The sequence below is a fragment of the Otolemur garnettii genome, unplaced genomic scaffold (genome assembly GCF_000181295.1).
Source record: "Otolemur garnettii isolate 467f Iridium unplaced genomic scaffold, OtoGar3 scaffold00096, whole genome shotgun sequence".
NCBI classification, from domain to species: domain Eukaryota; kingdom Metazoa; phylum Chordata; class Mammalia; order Primates; family Galagidae; genus Otolemur; species Otolemur garnettii.
Genome location: NW_003852491.1, coordinates 2,773,934 through 2,796,606, shown reverse-complemented (window position 1 = coordinate 2,796,606; position 22,673 = coordinate 2,773,934). Strand labels below are relative to the sequence as shown.

Sequence of the window (22,673 nt, the reverse complement as noted above, 5' to 3'; positions counted from 1 at the left end):
GGACTGGGCACATAGTTTGAAAATGGTCCCCAGGAGAATCTGATACTGGCCCCCAATACCACCTGTTAAGAGCCAGTGCTCTAACATGGTTCCCAAACCTGACTGTGATCAGAGACATTTTGGGAGCTTGTTTAGGACAAAAAACTTGGTTCAATTTCCAAAATGTCAGTAGACCTAGGGTATTGATATAGGAAGCAATACTCTGAACAAATGCCATATGATTCCGATGTACAGCCAGATTTGGGAATACAATTTGTCCATGTATAAAAGCAAAATCAAGCATGGTCCATTCTTAGGGATTTTGTCATAGGACCTTTAGTGATGGGGAAGGGACAAAGATGACATACATGTGAATAAGGAGGAGAATGACTCTGGGTAAAGGGGAAGCTGGGGATTCCTGGTGAGGAGGTGGAATGGGAAGTGAAACGGCAGTGGGATGCAAAGACATGGAGATTTGCCCTTCTCTTCATCCTCACCACTGCAGGCACTAACCTGGGATAAGGGTTTGTCCCAGGCAGCACTGGTAGAGGGGGAGGAGGAGAGAAATCCCAAGCTGTAGCAGTGGGGAGAAAGGAAGTTCCTGTGGTATCATGTTTTTCTAGGTGGCTGCCCATACAAGTGGCTATACCTAAATTGGGGACTGTCTGGGCTGTTCTGATTGCCATAAATGGGCAGGCAGAAAATTAATTTTCTGTGGGTAAACTACCTTTGGAATTTAAAGTTTCAAGAGCTTTGCCCTTGAAATGTTTACCTTCGATGACATTTTCTTTGTATATGGTGGCCAATTTAAAGATGAGTTAAGCTCTTGAGATGAATTACTATTCCACATTCCAATCTCTACATCCTCTTCCTCTTCCCAGCCAGTGGGGCGATTTCCAGGCAATGGCATATCATCACCACACCAGCCATCTTGCATAGATTTTGGCCCTGATTGTAGATTTGCGATATAAAGAGAAACATACTTTAATAAAACAATTCTTCCCGGAGGACAAGTATACATTAAAAGGCAGGGAGGGGGGAACCTCAAAACAATAAATAAAAAAACAAAGCACACTTTTATTTTCCTTCCCAAATCTGCACAGTAGGGATGTACATTTTATATTGAGTTAAAGGTTCATCAAAGAAAGTCAATAGGTGGACGTGGTGACTCACGCCTGTAATCCCAGCACTCTGGGAGGCAGAGGCAGGTGGACTGTCTGAGTTCAAGAGTTCAAGACCAGCCTGAACTAGAGCAAGACCTTGTCTCTAAAAATAGCTGGGTGTAATAGCAAGCACCTGTAATCCCAGCTACTTGGGAGGTTGAGACAAGAGAATCACTTAAATCCAAGAGTTTGAGGTTGCTGTGAGCTGTGACACCAGGGCACAGGACACCAGAGTGACCTTGGTGTCACTACCAAGGGCAACAGAGTGAGACTCCGTCTCCAAAAAAAAAAGTCAATAAAGTTTTTCCATGCCTCCATAAATTTGGGTTCCTAAACACAGACAATGGTGACTTTCTTGTTCATAACAACCTGCATAGTGATGTACAAATCAAAGAAGGAGGATCAAAATCATAAGCAGAAGCATCATACCTCCACACATAGCCTTTGGGATTCCTATAGGGTATCTTACACACAATCTATAGGATAATGCCAATGTTAACCTGAATCTCTGGGTCCCTTCTGAACTATGTTAATAGTTCAGGGAATCAGTCTGGACATGTGTCCCTGTAGCTACACTATTCGGTCTCTCAGACTGGATGGCATGAAATGTTGCTAGACTATTTCTAGATAATACGATTTGGAAAAATGTAAGTTGGATTTAGTGAAATACATGCAAGTAACAGTTATAGTTCTAAGAAATATGAGGTAAGAGGAAAATTCAGAAAGATAAGAGCAAACCATTCGCAAAGAGCCAAATATCATCTAGTATGTTATATAATATGAGTACATTATCAACAACACAGATAACTTATCCAGTGATTTAATTAAGGTCAATGAGTGATCACCACTGCTACAAAATAGCTATCAGGGATTATCAATAACTTACCAGATTTGCTTAATGCTTGTGGACCAACAGAGCTGGAGCCCCACGTGGATGTGTTGGATGCCGCAGCAATGGGTTCCCCCCAGCTGGGACCACTGTCTATGGGTTTACCCCATGCTGAAGTACCATTATCCACAGTTGTGGCTGGAGTAGAAGGCTCCCCCCAGGGCTCACCCCAGCCTTTAGAAAGTGTGGGAAAAGAAGTCATCAGCATAGACGGTAAGGCAGTACGGTGGAATAAGGGATAATAAAGAATACTTAGGGAACCAAGGATGAAGATCTTCATGTTTACGTATTGAATAATGATACTACGATAGGCAAACTGATGGCCTCTGCTTTATGTAAAGGAGATAAACCATTTTTCTCAACATCACAATATGGGGTGAATTTCTTTTTAACCTTTGTTCGTAGAGCTGGTTCTTGAATAAATGACACACCAGCCTCTCCTGAGCAAATTCTCAAAAGTCAAGTCATTCTGAACCAAACTTAGTGCACTAAAGCAGCTGGGTAACAGTGTGTGAATAACGTTTTTATCAAAAGTGTAACCTTTCCACATGACTGTACTAAAAAAAAAAAAAAAATTACCTACAAAGCTAACAATGGGTAAGCAGCCGTACATTTATATGTGCTGGACAATGCTTACTTAAAATCTGAAGTATTGGAGTTGTCCAAAGCAAAGAGAATCAAAGCCATACATAAACTTATTTTGTTTAAAAGAACTAAAGTAAACAGGCTTCTGCTTAGATACATACTAGGCTCTTCTTTGAATAGGACCTAAATTAATATAATAAACTATACCCAAACTGAAAAAAACATTGGTGCTGAAAAGTCAGTTCATAAAAGCACTCCTGTCTCTATGTCCAATGACACTATTATCCAATAAAACTTTCATTAACAAAGGCAATGCATGCAAATCACACTTAAAAGAAATGCTAGCACCAGGATAATTTGAAGAGATAGGAATTAGTTCATTGTAAGACAAGAAGTGAGAATATACTGGAAAAGTACTATCAATGTTTACAAAATAAACATATACACTATATTTAAGTAGACCTGGATTTCTTGCCTACTTAAAACATCTCTTCTAAAGCCAAATATAGTACCTCTAAGAGTTTATTGCATTTAGATACTTGTTTTATTTCTAGGAATAGTTTAATCAAACAAAAGTTTAACTAGGATAGTTTAGTCAAACAAAACCACAACGTTAAGCCTAACTCAGAACTCAGAGAAGTGTACAGTATGCCCACTTGTCCCCTTTTCCAATTCTGCCACCTACTGCATTCCCAATATAGAATACAGTTATGTAGGATTCACATATGATACTGCCAATGGCAGAGCTCTATTCCCTGATGGCAAAAATTGCCCCTGTAATTTCTCTCAGTTTCTTCTGGATTAGGGTAAAAAGGGCCTTTGTGTGCATATCCAAATAGTTTGTTAAACAAATCTTTTAATAACAGTTAAGACAAGCTTGCTTTCAAAAAACTGTTAAGTATTTTGCAAAACAATTAGACTCCACAGAGTAAAAACTTACCAGAGCCACTGCTTGCCTCTTTGTTTGAGATGGCACTTGTAGATGGTAGCAGCTGATGTACCTGTGCTTGCTGGTCTGAACGGCTGCTGCCATTTGGGACATTTTTGTTCCACATGTTCACATTTTTGTAGTTGTATTTGCTTGGATCTCCCCAAGCTGAAGTTCCATCATCAATCTCCATTTTGCGACGTATAGATTCTGGGGATGGTTCCTCCCAGCCTGTGGGTTCTTCTTCCTTTGTTGGAGCTGGTATAGGTCCTCCCAGCCAGCCTGTCCCAGGAGGTTTGCTGGTAGCTGGTGGGACTCCCCAAGATCCAGCAATTTCTTGTTGCTTGTTCCAGTCTGGAGAACTGACTGGCTTTGACGAATCTCCCCAACCTAGAGACTGATTAGACTTTGGAGGGTCTCCCCATCCCTGGGAAGGATTAGGTTTAGAAGATTCATCCCATCCTGATGAATTATTTGGATTTATGTTATTTCCCCAAGTAAAAGAACTAGTCTTACCAAGTTCGTTCCAACCAGAAACGGACCTGTCACTGTCACTGCCTCCTGAGCTGGATTTCTTGTTAGCCTCACCCCAATGGTTACTCCTTGAAGTTTCTCCCCAGTTATCACTGGCAGAAACAGACCAACCTTGGCTTGACTTTTGTCCATCACCCCCACCCCATCCCTGTTTGTTCTTTTGCGAATCATTCCATGCAGATTTTTCTTCTTTGCAATTGCCCCACTGATTGCTCTTGATCATTCCTGTAGCAGCAGAATCATCTTCCCACCCCCCCTGGCAGTTTGAGCCTTTGGAATCTCCCCACCTCAGAGTAGGTTTGGGATCGCCCCACCCCGATACAGATGAGGTATCATTACTATTAGGGCTAGTCTTATCTGTACATGCCCCTGAGTTAAAAGTCTGTGTTGCAGAGCTTCCCCAGGCCTCGGTTCCATTGTCAGTCTTTCGCTCCCCTCTAGGTGATGTTTCGGTATCCCAGGCAGTATTCTGCTTAATAGGAGTCTGTCCCCAACCAGAGTTGGATAGGACACGTGGATCTAAGTCAGTTCTGTTTACAATGCTTTGGAGTAATGTGTGCTGATCAATTTTTCTTCTATCTCTACTCTGATTTTCCCCAGTTACTTTTTCCTCAAGACGTCCAGTGCTTTCTGTACTACCATCGCTCTCCACTGTACCTCCTGTTTTGGCCCACACACTGTTTTGCTCATTTGTCTGAGAAGTGGCAGAACCCTGATCTTCTTCCTCAGTAGATTTCCATCCATTTGTAAACTTCTTACCATTACCATTTGCACTGTCATTGGAATGCTGATTGCTAGGCAGTTTGTTCCACTCGCTGGGTATATTAGTGCCAGTGTTTTGTGCAGGGGTTCCCCATCCTCTTCGACTCCCTCCAGAACTCGCACCATTTCCACTTCCCCATGATGTATTCTGGGAATTTGCTGCCCCAGACTCCCACACACCTCCTCCTTTATTTGTGTTAACTTGAAAGTTAGTGCCCATAGGCCCATTTACACCAGGCTGCATTAGAGTTGCATTCACAGTGTCACCATTAGCTTGGCCATTAGGGCCTGAACATTTGTCTCCAGAGTAGTTAGAACCATAGGCACCCCATGTAGTACCATAAGAGCCCCCACTTTTTGACTCTCCATTGCTAAGATGAGAAAGGGAAGTGCCATTCATAACTGAAGGAGCCTGTATCTGAGGATGATTCATTGTGCTCACACGCCAGGCCCCTGTATTACTACTAGGCAGTTCATTATTCTGTACGGAACCAGAGTTTGGTAAACTAGAGGTCATAAAGTTAGTAGTGTTATTTGGTCCAGTCATTTCAGTGGTAATATTTTGAGGTTGACCACTGAATGAAACCTTCTGTGTACCACTTACTTCAGATTCACAAGTTTCCTGAAGGCTTCCCCAGGTACCATGGGTAGAAGAACCACTCACTTTAGAGTTAATACTCTGATTGTTAGGCATCTGGCCTATGGTACTGCACTGAATATTGATGCCAGAACTACCACTCCCTACAGGCCCTTTTAGGGCAAGTCCATTGTTCTCTAATACTGGCCAGGCACCATGGTTGCTAGCTGAATTCAAAGTGCTTGGATTTAACCCTCCATTTGATGAAGAACTTACAGTGCCCCAAGCATTCATTCTATTGTTGCTACTTTCAGATTTGCTTTCAGGAGCATCCACAGAGACCTGACATGTGCTTATTATGGCTCCATGGGAAAAACCCCATGGCCCAGTACTACTTCCATGGCCCACATTATTGCTGCTGCTACCAACTACAAACTTGTTTTGAGAACCAAGTCCAGTGCTATTCCGAAGGCCTTCTTTTTCACCACCTGTGCTCCCTGAAGCCATGATAGTGATGTTTCTCTCTGATTCAGAACTGGAAGCAGAATCAGCATCCATACATTCTGAAGCCAACTCTGGATCACTCCCAGGAACTGAGGGCCATGCTTCTTTTTCAGACAAGTCACTTACAACAGCATTCTTACAGTTTGTGCTAGAATCACTTGTAGAAGACACAGGTCCCCCGTGGGAATTTTCATAATGGGATCCTGAAATATTGTGGTTTATATCTAGAACAAAGGAGAAGTACAACTATTTATAAATTGTTAGTCAATTTCAAAACAGCACTAAATAATCTAAGAAAAATGAATATATTATAAGTATATGTGGCTCCTTAACTTTTAGTAGGATATGAGATTTGATAGCATGGTTACAGGGGCATTGGTTATCTTCTAGCCACCAACTCTCCATAACCAGTAATTTCACAAAGGTAGGGAATTTTGCTGCCTTATTCATTGATAGTAGCATAAGATCCTAGAGTAGTGCCTAGAATAGCCTCTCAATAAATACCTGCTGAACGAACAAACTATTAACATATCAGTAAGTAAAACTATTTTGGAGTCAAGAAAGACAGGTAGGTAGTGATATATTAGGATGATGGAGCAATACAGGCCGAGACAAGGGAAAGAAAGAGCTGAGATGCAAATGGGTAAGGATAAGTGAATAGTCCAAACTTGATGAAATATTTAGGAATCTTTTTCTATCTACCATTGCTAGTATGGTTTTTCCACACAACTCGTTTGGCTATTATAAAAATGTTTAAGAATTCCAGAGCCTTTTCCATTATACTTCTATTTCATTAGTGTCTACATTCAACCTGAAATAGTGCACACTAATGAGAATATTATTATTTCAACTGCTCCTTGTAAAATTTTATTTACCTTCAAGCCATGTTTATAAGAGACAACAGAAAAAAGGTTGGTATGTTGGAGATCATAAAACTATTATATTATAATCAAATAATATGATATTGGTGGCCATTGATGACCAATTAGAGAATCCTATAATCTGACACTAACTGTTATATATTATTATCTAGTTATTTTACCATTGGGAAGGCAGTTCCATTGCTATTCCTAGCTCCTCAGATCATTTACTCTCATTTGGTTTAAGCATCTAGTGGGTAGAAACGCCTCACAGATATTAACCTGCATAAGATATGTGCACATAGACAGTTTTCAGGGAGAGTTGCTTATATTGTAGTTCTCTATTAGAGCAGGAATCAGAATCACATGTAGTGTTTTTAAACACACATGCTCAAGTTATGTCCCAACTCATGAAGCCAAACTTCAGAGTTGTAGGTCTAGCAAATAAATCAAAGTCACTTTTAGGATGACTGGAATGAAAAGCAGACTCAATTTGTATCATTTCCTCTAAAGCACAATCATTATAAAACAAAAGATGAGCTAGAAAGAGTGGCAGGAGAAGTGACCGTAGAAAGACCAGAAGGTATGTATTGATTCACCAAATAATATATCAGTTCCACAGAAGACTCTAATTCCCACTCTAAAAGAATCATTTCATTAAGCTGATAAAATATGTCATCTTCCATTGCCTATGAGGACTACTTGTCACGAAATAAAGGGTAACAAAAAGTCTCACCGAGTAAAATCAACATACCGACAAATCAACATACCGATACCACATCATCAGCAATACTAACAAGGCTTTCACTGCTGGGGGATCACAAAACCTTGATATACACTCTGATCACTGAATTCTTTAAACAAGCTAGATCATAGGTATGACCTTCACTTGCAGATGAGGAAACTGAGGGTCAGAGGTTAACTTATGAAAAATCAAGTGAGAAATGCAGGATTCTTCAGAACCCTAGCCCAGAAGATGGCTGGGATTTTAGAGACAACTAAATTCAAGTATGAACTCTGTATTATCAACTCTGTAAAACAGGAATAAAAATAGTACTTCTTGACCTGTTTATTTGTTAACTGTATTGTCACATATAAATCATTGAGCACACTGCTGGCTGCAAATAAGAGCAGTTTGATGTAGTGATTAAAAGCGCAGACTCTGATGCCAGACTGCTTAGGTTTAAGAGGTGCTCTACCATCTACTAACTGCGTGATTCACATGTAAGAACCTCAATCTTGCTGTGTCTCAGTTTCCTAATCTGTAAAGTAAGAGCAATAGTACTAATCTCACACAATCGTTGTGAGCATTACATTACTAACAAATTTTAAAAACCAGGCTGGGCATTCTGGCTCACGCTTGTAATCCCACCACTCTGGGAGACCGAGGTGGGTGGACTGCTTGAGCTCAAGGTATTCAAGACAAGCCTAAGCAAGAGCAAGACACTGTCTCTAAAAATAGCCAGGCGGCTCGGCGCCCACAGCACAGTGGTTATGGCACCAGCCACATACACTGAAGTTGGCAGGTTCGAACCTGAATCCGGCCCAGGCCAGCTAACCAACAATGACAACTGCAACAAAAAATAGCTGGGCGTTGTAGGGGGTGCCTGTGGTCCCAGCTACTTGGGAGGCTGAGGCAAGAGAATTGCTTGAGCCCAAGAGTTTGAGGTTACTATGACACCATGGCATTCAACTGAAGATGACATAGTGAGACTCTGTCTCAAAAAATTAATTAATTAATTTAATTAAATAAAAACAGGCGGTGTTGTGGCAGACACTTGTAGTCCCAGATGCTCAGGAGGCTGAGGCAAGAGAATCACTTGAGCCCAAGAGTTTGGGGCTACTATGAACTGTGATGCCATAGCACTCTACCAAGGACAAGAAAGTGAGACTGTCTCAAAAAATAAAAATAAAGCACTTTGAACCACATCTGATCCAGATCTGGTGCTTTTTGTTATCATTAATTAACGCATGCTAATGATTGTCATCATTCTTTAGTCCTCTCTCCAAAGCATGTGTTCTTCATTCCATCATGTCTCCCTTATGAAGAACAAAGTAAGAAATTAACAACTTGCTTATTTAAAATCCCAGCTTGGATACTTCAAACAGAAGGTTAACTACTGGGTTTATACCCCCACAGATGCTTCCTCCCAAAGAGGATTGAAGAGAATCGCTTCCTTAGTAGTTTGTCTTAGTAAGTTTCCTAAAACCTAGAATTTATCCATTATTCCTCCCTAGGTACATCAAACCAAAAACATTACCAAGTCCCAAATCCACATACTTTTTCACAAATCTTGTTCCATCATCATCCTCTCCTGGACTTTCACCAAAAAAAAAAAAAAGTATTTATGCTGCCATTACTTGCCTGTGAGTGTGAATGTAGACGTGTATACACGTGTGCGTGTATTGCCACTTCCATAAGCCAGGAGTAAAAACATAAGACTGGGCATCTAACACAAAACTACCCAGGCAGAAAATAAAAGAATAGAATGCAACAGCAAAACACCAAAAGGATCCCCACAATGACAAGAAAAAGATAGGAATATGTGTCGTCATCACTACTATTCAACCCTGGAAGAATTAACAGATGAAATATGACCCCAGAGTAAAGATAATGGAACAGAGATAAAAAGGGATAACAAGTAAAAAACAATAGTTTTCCTATATACCAGGAATAATCAATGAGACAATGTGATAGAGAATGATCCTAATCACTTAACAGCCACAAAATAACATGAAATAAGGCCAATGAAATTACTTAATTTACTCTATGATTAAATTTTAACGTGAGCCATTTAAGGCAACTTCTAAGTATAGAAACTTGTTCTTGGATAAGAACACGTAACAATGCTCCAAGTTTAATTCAGTTATAAGAAATTGTTAACAAGATCTTGTCTGTAGTATGATTAAAATTATTTTAAAATTCTATAAGACAAATGGAAGAATTTATACTCAAAAAGAAAGAGTTTATGGCTTGGTGCATGTAGTATAGTGGTTATGGCACCAGCCACATACACCAAAGTTGGTGGGTTCAAACCCAGCCCAAGCCAGCTAACAGAAAATAGCCAGGCGTTGTGACGGGCACCTGTGGTCCCAGCTACTTGGGAGGCTGAGGCAAGAGAATTGCTTAAGCCCAAGAGTTGGAGGTTCCTGTGAGTTATGATGCCATGGCACTCAAGCAAGGGCGACATAGTGGACTCTGTCTCAAAAAAAAAAAAAAAAAAGAAGAAAAGAAAGAAATGATGCAGGAAGAAATGCAGGGAAGAATCTGCACTACCATTCAACAGTTAAACAACAGTGCACTGCCATAGTACATATAAAAGAGTTGCACTATGTTACCCTCAGTAGAGTACTGTAACATCACAGCTCACAGCAACCTCAAACTCCTGGGCTTAAGCAATTCTCTTCCTTCAGCCTCCCAGTAGCTGGGACTACAGGTACCTGCTACAATACCCAGTTATTTTTTTGTTGCAGTTATTATTGTTAATTCAGCTGGCCCAGGCTAGGTTTGAACCCACCAGCCTTGGTGTATGTGGCTGGCACCATAATCACTGTGCTACAGGTGCCCAGCCAAGGGAAAAGGAATATTCAATACTTGGAAAATATTTTTAAAATGTGACACTATCTCAAAAACTATTCCAAATGATTAAAGCTTTAAAAATAAAAGATGAAACCATGAAATTAGTGAATAAAAAATTTTAATACCTAAATGACAGATTTGACTACTTATTTTTAAAAAATGAAAATTTTTTATGTCAGAATACATCAAAAAGTAAAGCAAAAAAAGCAAACACCAGAATACATTCTGTAAATGAGTCCTATTGCCTTTAATTTTAATAAAAAATGTTTTCAGATTCTGGTCATGACCTGGCTTGGAGGTGGTGGTGGTTAGTCTAAGCTTGTCTTTTGCTATAACTTCCTATGTATTTTAGGAAATAAGGAGAGCTACCTTCAATAATTACTAGTCAAAATCTCTTCTTAATCTAGAAGTGACTTGAACAAAGCTTAAAGACCATTTCAAAAACTGGGTTATCAAGGGTGAGTTACAAGGTACTTTTTGGCAACTTTAATTGTTTTGATACTTTAATTGTTCAAAAAGAACAATTAAAAAGTGTCAGGAGAGGGTGGTAACAGATAATATGTACATATTATCACTGAAAGAATGAAAAGACTGGGACTACTCAGGAATCACAACTAAAATGTCTCACGCCTATAATCCCAGCACTCTGGGAGGCTGAGGCAGATGGATTGCTTGAGCTCAGGAGTTCAAGAACAGCTGTCTCTAAAAATAGCTGGGTGTTGAGGCAGGCACCTATCATACCAGCTACGTGGAAGGCCGAGGCAAGAGAATCACTTGAGCACAAGAATTTGAGGTTGCTGTTGTGAGCTATGAGACCATGGCACACTACCGGGGGCAAGAAAGTGAGACTCTGCCTCAAAAAAACCCAAAAAACAAAAAATGAAATGTTTCAGAGACAATGACTATTTCATTGTCATTGGAGGAAGTCAAATAATGTATTTCTCTTGCAGAAAAAAAGAAATGATCTAAATGATCTAGAGGATAAACATACAAGAATATCATTAAATATAAGATTACCACTCAATTTTTCTAGGCCACAGAAATACTAAGATTGAAAATCCCTGCATCAGTAGGAAGAAATGGGGCAGTGAAGTTTTCCTGAGTATAATGAATAATACAAATTTTTAGACACTTGCAAATGAAGATTTGGAAGGTTTCAGGTTACTTAGAAACACATGAAGTCCAAAACATCATTAGCATTGGCATCCTACTCTTGTAAAAAATTCTCATAGAAGTAGAGACAGTTAAAGTCTCAAAAAGAATATAACAGCGCATTACAGAACATCTATTCAAAATGATCAGAGAGATTAGATGGGAGTTGAGCAAAGACCCGTAATAATTTGAGTGATTTATATAGAAACCATCTCATTTATTAAGGAAGATTTTATATACATGGAAATACATATATTATTCTTATAAAATACAGGAGAACCTCTGTTAAGTTGAACACCCAAAAGACAATAACAAATTTATGATGTTTAAAAGGTGGTACATGTCTATCTAGTCTGTGAAAATTAGGCTGACTTAAGGAAATGGTCAACAATGGAACTGCTACTATATGTAAGCATGTAAACAAATAAAACAGGTAAATATTTGCTTTTCACCCTGAAGACTTTCAATTTCACCAGAGGGGAAGAGCTTCAGAAGTAAATTATACTTAGGTTTTACAGTGTTTCCAATGAATATGAGATGGTACCACAGGGAATATGAGAGAATCTTAGATGCATAATTTCAAATCAAAATGTCTCTTTTAATTATTCTAGCTTTTTGCCCAAGGGCTGGCAAACTTCTTTTGTGAAGGTTCCCTTAATAAACATTTTAGAAGGCCAGGCACGGTGGCTCACACCTATAATCCCAGCACTCTGGGAGGCCAAGGTGGTGGACTGCTTGAGCACACAGGTTCGAGACCAGCTTGAACAAGAGCATGATCCCATCTCTAAAAATAACCAGGCGTTGTGGCAGGCTCCTGTAGTCCCAGCTACTCAGGAGGCTGAGGCAAGAGAATCACTTGAGCCCAAAGAGTTTTTTTTTTTTTTTTGAGACAGAGCCTCAAGCTGTCCCACTGGGTAGAGTGTTGGGGCATCACAGCTCACAGCAAGCTCCAACTCCTGGGCTCAAGCAAGTCTCCTGCCTCAGCCTCCCAAGTAGCTGGGACCACAGGAGCCCGCCACAACACCCGGCTATTTTTTTTTTTGGTTGCAGCTGTCATTGTTGTTTGGTGGGCCCAGGCTGGATTCAAACCCACCACCTTAGGTGTATGTGGCTGGCGCCTTAGCTGAGCCCAAAGAGTTTGAAGTTGCTGTGAGCTATAATGCCATAGCACCCTACTGAGGACAACAAAGTAAGACTCTGTCTCAAAAATAAACAAACATTTTAGGCTTTACAGGCCAGACAGTCTATAGCAACCACTTAACTCTGCTATTATAGCTTGAAAGCAGCCACATACAGTACATAAATGAATGGGCACATAAGTCTTCTAACAAAGCTGGAGTAAAATAGGCCCCATGCCAATCTCTGTTCTAGATTAAAGAAGACAAAAAGCAGTACCAAAATCAAATGCAATGCAGAGATCATGACTGGTTTCTGGTTTGAGAGATAGGGTGAAGGTGTTAGGAGTAAGCTACAGAGACATTCTTGGAGATGTTGCTCTAGACAGTGAACATCTCAATCAGGGCAAGTGGTGGCGGCAATGTTTAAGCAAGGGAAGACAGAACAGAAAATAAATCAAAGAGCTAAAACCAGCAGGGTGTGGTAAACTCAGTGGCCCATGAGACATGAAGGAGAGGAAGAATAAAGCATGATTTCAAGATACCTAGACAGGTGACTGTATAAATGAGAACATCAACCTTTTGAGTAAAAGAACCCCAAAGGGGGGGTATGGTATAGGGGCAAAATGATGAATTGAAGTTTGGAAATATTGGTTTGAGGATCCCATCATTACCTGAAAAGATCCAGAAGACGTGAGCCTAAAATGTGGGAAGATAAATAAAGCCTTAGAGGAGAATAAAATCTGAGAGCTTGTCAAAGAAAAACTATCTGAAACACAATGGAGGAACAGAGGTTAGGAGGAAAACAAGAGATGTATAGTGACATAGAGGACAAGAAATGAAACAACTTTAAGAAAGAGGAAATAATTGGCTCAGCACCTATAGTACAGTGGTTACAGCGTCAGCCACATACACTGAGGGTGGCGGGTTTGTACAAGGCCCGGACCAGCTAAACAACTGTAACAACAACAACAACAAAAAATAGCTGGGCGTTGTGGTGGGTACCTGTAGTCTCAGCGACTTGGGAGACTGAGGCAAGAGAATCACTTGAGCCCAAGAGTTTGAGTTTGCTGTGAGCTGTGACACCATAACCCTCAGAGGACAACATAGACTCTGTCTCAAAAAAAAGAAAAGAAAAGGAAAAGAAAGAAAAGAAAACAGGAAATAATGAATAGTAAAAAAAAAAAAAAAAAAAAGTAGATATCGAGCGCCGGCCCCATATACCGAGGGTGGCAGCTTCAAATCCAGCCCCAGCCAAACTGCAACAAAAATAGCCGGGCATTGTGGCGGCGCCTGTGGTCCCAGTTACTCGGGAGGCTGAAGCAAGAGGATCACTTAGCCCAAGAGTTGGAGGTTGCTGTGAGCTGTAATGTCACAGCACTCTACGAACGGTGACAAAGTGAGACTCTGTCTCTAAAAAAAAAAAGTAGATACCTATTAAAATAATAATGGAAAGAAACCTTAAAAAAAGAAAAACCCAAAATGGGCAATAGGTGGTGGGAGTGAGGTCTGGATCTGACATCAAAAGACCAGTGACTTTAGTAGTAGAGCTACTTTAGTCCAGTGAGCAGAAGCCAGATTGTGGAGAACTAATATAATATATCAGAGATCAGATCTTATAAGAACTCGAAAGGAAAGGTCTTATAAGAACTAGAAAGGAAAGGGGCGGACAGAGATTCTGTAATGGCCTTAACAGTACAGGAGTTTAAAGGAATTTTTTTCAAGGATAGCAGAGATTTAAGTATGTGTATAGACCAAGGGGAAGTTGCAAGTTGAAAAAAAGAAATTATAAAAACAACAAAGATGTATACTGCATTGGAAAGACCAATGCAAAAGCATGGGTGACAGACAATATTTTAATTTTTAAACATCTCCAAAAACTGTTAACATTTTTAGTCAAAACATCCCAGTTCTTGGTCATTCATCATTATACCTCAAATGTCCTTGATTTAAAAAAAAAAAAAAAAAAGAAAGAAAGAAAGAAAGAAAGAAAAGAATTCTAACATAGGAAAGGCTCTAAGGAGTAATATAAAAAACCACCCATACACCCCCACCGTAAGAAGTACATCACTAATATAGTAAACTCCTGCGTACCCTTCCTTTCCCAGTGGGTATCCCATTGCCAATTACCGATATAAATCTTCACGTTTTGCTATATTTGAATCATCTGTATTTGGATTCATCCTTAAGCAATGTTGTTTTGCATGCTTTATATTTCATATAAATGGATCAGGTGTCGTGGCTTATACCTGTAACGGCCAGCACTTTGGAAGCCAAAGTAGGAGCATCACTTGAGGTCAAGAGTCTGATACCAGTTTGGGCATCATAGTCTCTACAAAATAAATCTCTACAACACAATCTCTACAAAAAGTTTAAAAATTGGGTGGGCACTGTGGTATGTGTCTGTAGTCCCAGCTTACTTGGCAGGCTGAGGTGGAAGAATTGCCTGAGCTCAGAAATTCAAGATTGCAGTTAGCTATAATTGTACCACTGCACTCCGGCACGGGCAACAGACCCTGTCTTAAGAGGGGTAAAAAACTGTTTGTGTATAGGTATGTATGTGTGTATGTATATATATGCTATACTGCAAACGAACAAAAAATACATTCTTGTGATAATCACTGGAAATGTGAACACAAATTACAGAAGATGTTGTCAAACTGTTAATATTCTTTTGCTTAGGAGTGGTGACGGTTTTGTGGTTGTAATAGGAAGCTATCTTTATTTTTAGGATAATTACCTGCAGAAATATTAAAAGTAAAGCATCAGGGCTATGCCTGTGGCTCAAAGGAGTAGGGAGCTGGCCCCATATACCAGAGGTGGCAGGTTCAAACCCGGTCCCTGGCCAAAAACTGCTAAAAAAAAATAAAGCATCATGGTGTTTACAATCGTTTTAAGTGGCTCAACATAATAACATGTGCATTAGTATGCACATGTACTTATATATGAGAAAGTGAAACAGAGGGAGAGATGTGTGTGAGGTCAAGATGAGACAATGTTAACAATTGTTGGATCTGGGTGGAGGGTATATATGTGTTCAGTGTTCTCATCTTTTTAACTTTCTGTATGAATCATGTCAGTCAGATGATGAAAAGTGGGACAGAATACTTTTTGGGGGGGGCGAGGAGAGAGATAGAGTCTCACTTTATCGCCTTTGGTAAAGAGCCATGGCGTCACACAGCTCACAGCAACCTCCAACTCCTGGGCCTAGGCGACTCTCTTGCCTCAGCCTCCCAAGTAGCTGGGACTACAAGTGTCCGCCACAACGCCTGACTATTTTCTTGTTGCAGTTTGGCCAGGGCCAGGTTTGAACCCACCACCCTTGGTATATGGGGCCGGCACCCTACCCACTGAGCCACAGGCATTGCCCAGGATAGACTACTTTTGCCCATAACAACAATGTTGCTGCCAACCCTGTTGGGGATACTTACCTCCCCAAATCCTTCATAACATGGCCTATGAACCCTCCAAATTCAAGGATTATTTGGGCAGCTGCCAGGCCTGACCCTTGCTCTAAAATGTCAACTGCAAAAAAGAGATTTTTTTTTTTTTTGAGCCAGAGTCTATGTCACCCTCAGTAGAGTGCTGTAGCATCACAGCTCATAGCAACCTCCAGCTCTTGTGTTCAAGCAATTCTCTTACCTCAGCCTCCCAAGTAGCAGGCACCTGCCACAATGCCTGGCTATTTTTTTTTCAGTTGTCATTGTTGTTTAGCAGGACCAGGCCGAGTTCAAACCCTCCTGCCTCGCTATATGTTGCCGGTGCCCTAACCATTCAGTAACAGGCACCAAGCTCAAAAGAGAGATCTTAATTCTCATTAAAAACCATCAACAAGTGTTTGAGGGACAGCCACAAACTCACAGCACAGGGCTGGCCTGCAGCATTGTCTGGTCTGACCAGCACAGGGCTCATAAATAAACAAACTAAAGGAACACAAAGATATTTAGGAAAGATACAAAAATGATACAGTTAATAACTAGGTAACATCCCTACTCTCTGACCTTCTTGACTGAGCAATGTATTATTGTAGATGAAGACAGGAAGGCATAATCCAGTATTTTTTTTTGGCCATGAAAAATTCACTGTAAGTGAATTTCTATGTATCACATTCATTAACTTTAAATGCCTCATCTATGCCATCTACCTCTCTTCAAAAAAGCCAAATATAAATAGATAAAAATAACAACAGTTCAGATTATCTTCCCATAATTCTGAACTACATGTAATCTACAACAAATAATTTTTATTCTGGGTTATTGATCATGCTGTTTATACTGCCTTGTATACTGCTGTTCTTCAATGACCAGTAGGCTACTTTCTAATTTGTAAGATAAAGATATTATCCAATCCGTAAAGCATTAAAGCAGTTAACCCACGTATGTGGTTAGTCACTATCTATATCATTAGTAACTCCTGAGGAGCTGAACAGACCTAACTTCTCTAAGAAGCCTTCTGACTTCACTGACTCTCAGTGGTTTATGGCTAAAGTTCTGATTACCATTCCTTGTAGCACCTACAAAGAAATATGTATACTCCAGTTGCATGGGATGTACAAATATTTTCAAAAAAACAAATACAAATCTGGTTCTTGTTTGGAATGTTTTGGTTTCTTCATCTGCATTTTCTAGTCGTTTGGGGATTTAATTTCAGATTTCACATCACTGCACCCACCTGACTTCTATCTTAACCTCCACATTAATGTAGTCTACCTTTGTAAAGTTCTTTTAGAAATAGGTGGGATATTTTTCCTTCTCAGCCTCTTTTGACAACTTCTTCTTATGCCCACAGCTAAGGCCTTCTTCTCACCTGAACACACACCTGCAACGTCATTGGGTTTATGACCCATGGTCATTTTTGAGAAGCAAGATCTTTATGTTCCTGTTATTCCCATTTCAAAAATAGCTTTGTTCTCTCATTTCCCACACTGAAAAAACATATTTGACACATTTTCGAAATATACTATCCCATCTCACCATTTGTTTTATTAACTATCGCATCACCTTGCTTAGCTCACAGTAGGTACTCAAGGATTCACTGTTTAACTTCTCTCAAGGTTTTTAACCACATATTTTATTATGTGGATGACCCATACATCTGCTTCCAACCTGACTTCCCAGGTGAACTTCAAATTTCTAACTGCCTATACTTGGCATTAGATATAATATGTGTAAACCAAACTTCTCCTGAAGAGTATAAGTCTTTCTATAGAAGTCTTCCCTATCTGGGAAGGGAAACACAAGCTCCCTCAGCACCTAAACATTAGGCTCTAAGTTAGCTGCTTTAACGTGTCATATAAATAAGTCCTCAAGACAACAATGTAGGGTTGGCTACTGTTGTCTGTACTTTACAGATTAGAAAAGAGGGTCCAATGAGTTAAGTTATTTGACCAAGCTCACACAGGTAGTAAGTGGCTAGTAAAGTAGGTAAGTATTAACTCAGGATGATAACTTAAATTTGTATCCTTTTCAATAATAATGTGCTGCTCTAAGTGCCTACACTAGAAAACTCACATTTGTGTCCTCTTCCTCCTTACCTATCACATCCAGCATGTTGCCAAAGCACAGCATGGTGGTTATGAGCATAGCTTTGGAGTCAGACAGATCTTGATGTGAGTCCAGGATCTGCTACTTATTAGCTGTGAAATACCATAATATATTATAATGTACAGAGTACTTCTTGCTATATATAAGAGAGTATAGAGGTAGAAGGTGATTAACTCTATCTAGAACAGTTAGGAAAAGCTGCTCAGACACATGGAGCAATTAAGTAACCTGCCCAAGGTCACACATCCTGGGATCTAGTGGAGCTGAAACTCCGTCTAGCTCTAGAAATGTCTTTCTTTATCAGTATGCTATATTGCCTCTGTATGTACTTTCACATATGGAAACCTTCATTCCCCTCAACTTTAGAACCTAATTCTCCATCTGGCTTTAAAATAGCTGGATAAATGGATGAATGGGCAGACCCACCAACTACCAAAATCTACCAGAACATGCTAAAACAAACTGGACCTTGGGAAAACCTGTAATCACACACTATTTTCAGCTTTGCAATCATTACTGAGCTGAGAAAAACCATTCTGAGGCAAGTAATTGAATGCATTTGCTATTTCAATATAATTTTCATGAGTGTCAGTCTTTTTATGGTATCCAGTAACTGAATGATCTTGGGCAAGTTATTTAATGTCTTGGTGTCTTGGTTTCCTCTACTGAAAAGTGGAGGTAAGAATTGCATCTCAAAGTGCAATTGAAGATTAAATGCAATAATGTGTATACCTGCTTAGCACATAACTTAGAGGAAAGTGCTCAATTTTAGCTATAAGCTCCTTATTAAAATGAGCAAAACCTAAAGGGAGAGTGATTAATCATTTCTAAGATAGGATGGGCAGATAACCTACAGAAAATATTTTAAGATTCCCCATTCATAACTCCCTGTAGAGAATTATATTAAAGCCAGATACTGATGAATACAAATACATCACCAAAAAGTTATGAATTTATAAACTTGCTCTATTGCTAGTGATGATAAAGTGTGAATCTGTAAGAAATGCCTTCTCTCACCTGACTGGTTTTTGCTGTTCTGCACCTCTCCGTTATTTTGTGGCTGTTGATTTGTTAAAGCACTGCTTTCTGACTGGCTGCTTAACACTTTAACAGCAGATCCCAGGTTTGCTGCTATGACAGGAAAATGCTGACCCCTCTTTAGAAGCTGTTTATGTTCCTGGTGGCGAAATCGTGGAGGTACTTCACGGGGATACCGAGGCAAAGCCTGTGGCTGTTGCTGCTGCTGCTGCGGCTGCTGCTGCGGCTGTGGCTGTTGCTGCTGCTGCTGCTGCTGTTGCTGATTGTTGGCTGTAGCTCGCTTGGCATTATTATTAGTGCTGGTTGCTGTGGAAGTGCCGTTATTAGAGTTGGCAGGCTGAGGCTGGCTTACACTGGGCTTTATCTGTTCTGGCACTAATCCCAACAAAAGAAAAGGGGTGGAAAAGATTAGCCAGTAAAGTATACCTCCATAGTAAGCTATCCAAATTCAAAGGCAAGAAGAAAAATAATCTTAAAAAAACAGAAGTTGTAAGTGTGCAGGGATATCCTCATTCATGGGCTTCAGTTTTCTTAGATAACACTACCAAGAGTCAAATTTTACTTCTGCCAACTACCTATCCAGCAAGGATCTCCATAGGGCATGGAGATACCTGGCCAGGGTGACAACTCATGTGCACTATCTCTCTGTCTGTATTATTCTCTACTAAGAGAATCAGCATTCATTATGTAACCATGAAACTCACAATGACTAAGAATAAATGTGACAAATTAATTTTTGTTAGTCCTAAAAGAACTCTCAATTCCCTAGTAACTATTCTTACTTATTATGCCACATTTTAAATGTTTGGTCAATATTTTTCCTGTCTGGAAGACAACACAAGAATAAGAGTTGAAAACATTCTCCTGGTTTTCTTACAAAAAAAAAACAAAGTTAACAATATTTTTCTTTCTTTTTTTTTTTTTTTGAGATAGAGTCTCAAGCTGTTCCCCTGGGTAGAGTGCTGTGGCATCAAAGCTCACAGTAACCTCCGACTCCTGGGCTTAAGCGAGTCTCCTGCTTCCGCCTCCCAAGTAGCTGGGACCATAGGCGCCCGCCACAACGCCCGGCTATTTTTTTGGTTGCAGCCATCATTGTTGTTTGGCAGGCCCAGGCTGGATTCGAACCCACCACCTTAGGTGTATGTGGCTGGTGCCTTAGCCACTTGAGCCACAGGTGCCAAGCCAACAATATTTTTCATGGTTAAAATATAGCATTAAATAAGATAAACTCAGAATATATAAATAAATACAAAGATAAAAGTATTAAATCTGAAATTAATCAAAATTAGAAGTGATTTGGATATCCTATCTTAAACAAATATGAAAAATAAATCTGAAACTGTAAGTAATGAATTTTTTGACTCCTAAGTAAAACAAAGTAAGTAAACAAACTAATAAAAAAAAACCCCTTAAACCAATGAAAATATAGTCAGTCTCTAAAACAACAGATGGCACAGGATATGAGCTTTTAGTACAAGACAGACCCAGGTTTCAATCTCACTTCTACTTTTATCAGGCTTTGCGTCTTTGTGCAAGTTACATAAACCTGAGAGATCCGGCTATCCTCTTGGTAAAATGGGGTTAATATCTATACATCACAAGACTGTCCTAAGGTTAAATATGTTTGCTTTATGTTTATAAAGCACAAAACATAAAGCTATTCTTTAACAGTTGGTACAATGATACCACCTTATACTTTTGTAGCAGTGTAAGGTTTCTGTAAAATTTTGATACATCTTTACAGACAACACTATAAGATAAGCAAAATGAAACACCAGCATGTTACTAGTGGGAACACTCAGAAAATTCTGTTCAAAGGGTTAAGAGCTGCAGTCCTGGAATTAAAACAGCTCCATCACTCACTACCTGGATTATCTCTATATCTTTCCCCTCTATAATTTTGTCTCTCAGACAATTTAATGGTCTTTAAAGAAGGGACAGTCTAGGTCAAGTGCCCACCATACTGTAACCACTCAGTAAATAAAATCCATACTCTCAGTTCCAGAGTCTCCCTTAACAATCTAGCCTCCCTACTGTCTTCCTTCTCTGACATCTGGTGCATTTAAACTGTACCAGTCAGTACCTTTTCTTTTTTGAGACAAAGTCTCAAGCTGTCACCCTGAGTAGAGTGTTGTGGCATCACAGCTCATAGCAACCTCAAACTCTTGGGCTTAAGCAATTCTCTTGCCTCAGCCTCCCAAGTAGCTATAGGCACTGAGCCAACAAAGTAAATTTTTAAAATTAAAAACTGATAAAAAGATTATAGAGGAAAGAAAAAAAAATACAAACTTTGCAAAAAGCATCCCTAAAAGCAAGAAAGTAAAGGTGAAAGAAAAAGTATAAAGATGTATCACCAAAAAATTTTAAGAAAATTTAAATAAAAACAATATTAATATCAAACAAAGGAAAATTCAAAGAGAAAAAAATTTAACAGATAAGAGAAATGTGGCTCGGCTTCAGCGGCTAGGGTGCCAGCCACATACACTGGAGCTGGCAGGTTTGAATCCAGCCCGGGGCCTGCCAAACAACAATGACAACTACAACTCCCCCCCCAAAAAAGCCGGGCATTGTGGAGGGCACCTATAATACCAGCTACTTGGGAGGCTGAGGCAAGAGAATCACATAAGCCCAAGAGTTTAAGTTGCTGTGAGCAATGACACCATGGCACTCTACCCAGGGCAACAACTTGAGACTCTGACTCAAAAAAAAAAAAAGAGAAATCTCAGATTGTTAATAAAAGAAACAACTAAAAAGATACAAGCAGTTAAGAACTTATATGTATCAAACCTCACAGTATCCGCATACATAAAACAAATGGAGATAGAAAAAACGAACAAAAGTCCAAACCCTACCCTGAAAACATCTTTTGGACAAGTACCCACGAAACAGTCACAAGAAGTCAACATGTGCGCCACCTCCCCACACCCTATACAGTGTTAAAAGAAAAAGCAATAAATTGCAAAGACTATAAAAATAATACAGACGACATTCTGGATTACAATACAATGTCACTAGAACCAATAAAACTAGCAAATAAAGAACACTTTAAATAAATTTCAAGTTGAAGAGGAAATAAATACCAAACTATAGGGTTCTCAAACAAATAGTGAAAAGGATGCATGTAATAATTTTAAGATACTGTTAAGTTAGTACTCAGAGACAAATTCTCGGTCTTATTTCCAACAAATAAGAAAGGACATAACGCAACCAACTCAAGAGTCTTTTAAAAAAACAAAACCCAAGGTCAGCAATAAGAAGGAATATAGGAGGAACAAAAGTAGAAATCAATGACTGTAAAACTGAACCAATAAATCCAAGGCATAGTTCTACAAAAAAGACTAATAGTATATTTTTTTAAATGAAAAAACAAAATGCTTTTCTAAACTTAAGATATTCATTTCTACTCAACTCTATAAATAATAGTTGGAAAAGCTGGAAGAGGGAACAATTTTTTTTTTTTTTTT

At 39.4% G+C, this 22,673-nt stretch overlaps 1 protein-coding gene across 10 annotated transcripts in view; it reads right to left on the bottom strand.

Annotated features, from left to right (window-relative positions):
* Positions 1-22,673, bottom strand: part of TNRC6A (trinucleotide repeat containing 6A) — a 133,727-nt gene that overhangs the window by 33,260 nt on the left and 77,794 nt on the right. For 7 of the 10 annotated variants that reach the window (XR_002774782.1, XM_023516750.1, XM_023516754.1 and 4 more), the window contains 4 exons: positions 19,189-19,584; positions 3,557-6,145; positions 2,029-2,205; positions 752-927 (listed from right to left, as the gene is read on the bottom strand). Coding sequence is in view for 9 of the 10 variants with exons in the window: in XM_023516750.1 (XP_023372518.1) it covers positions 752-927; positions 2,029-2,205; positions 3,557-6,145; positions 19,189-19,584 (3,338 nt within the window). In the remaining variant the exon portion in view is untranslated. Of the gene's footprint in view, positions 1-751; positions 928-2,028; positions 2,206-3,556; positions 6,146-18,161; positions 18,253-19,188; positions 19,585-22,673 lie in introns of those variants that run through there. The other 3 variants (XM_023516753.1, XM_023516752.1, XM_012808906.2) reach the window with 3 other exon arrangements.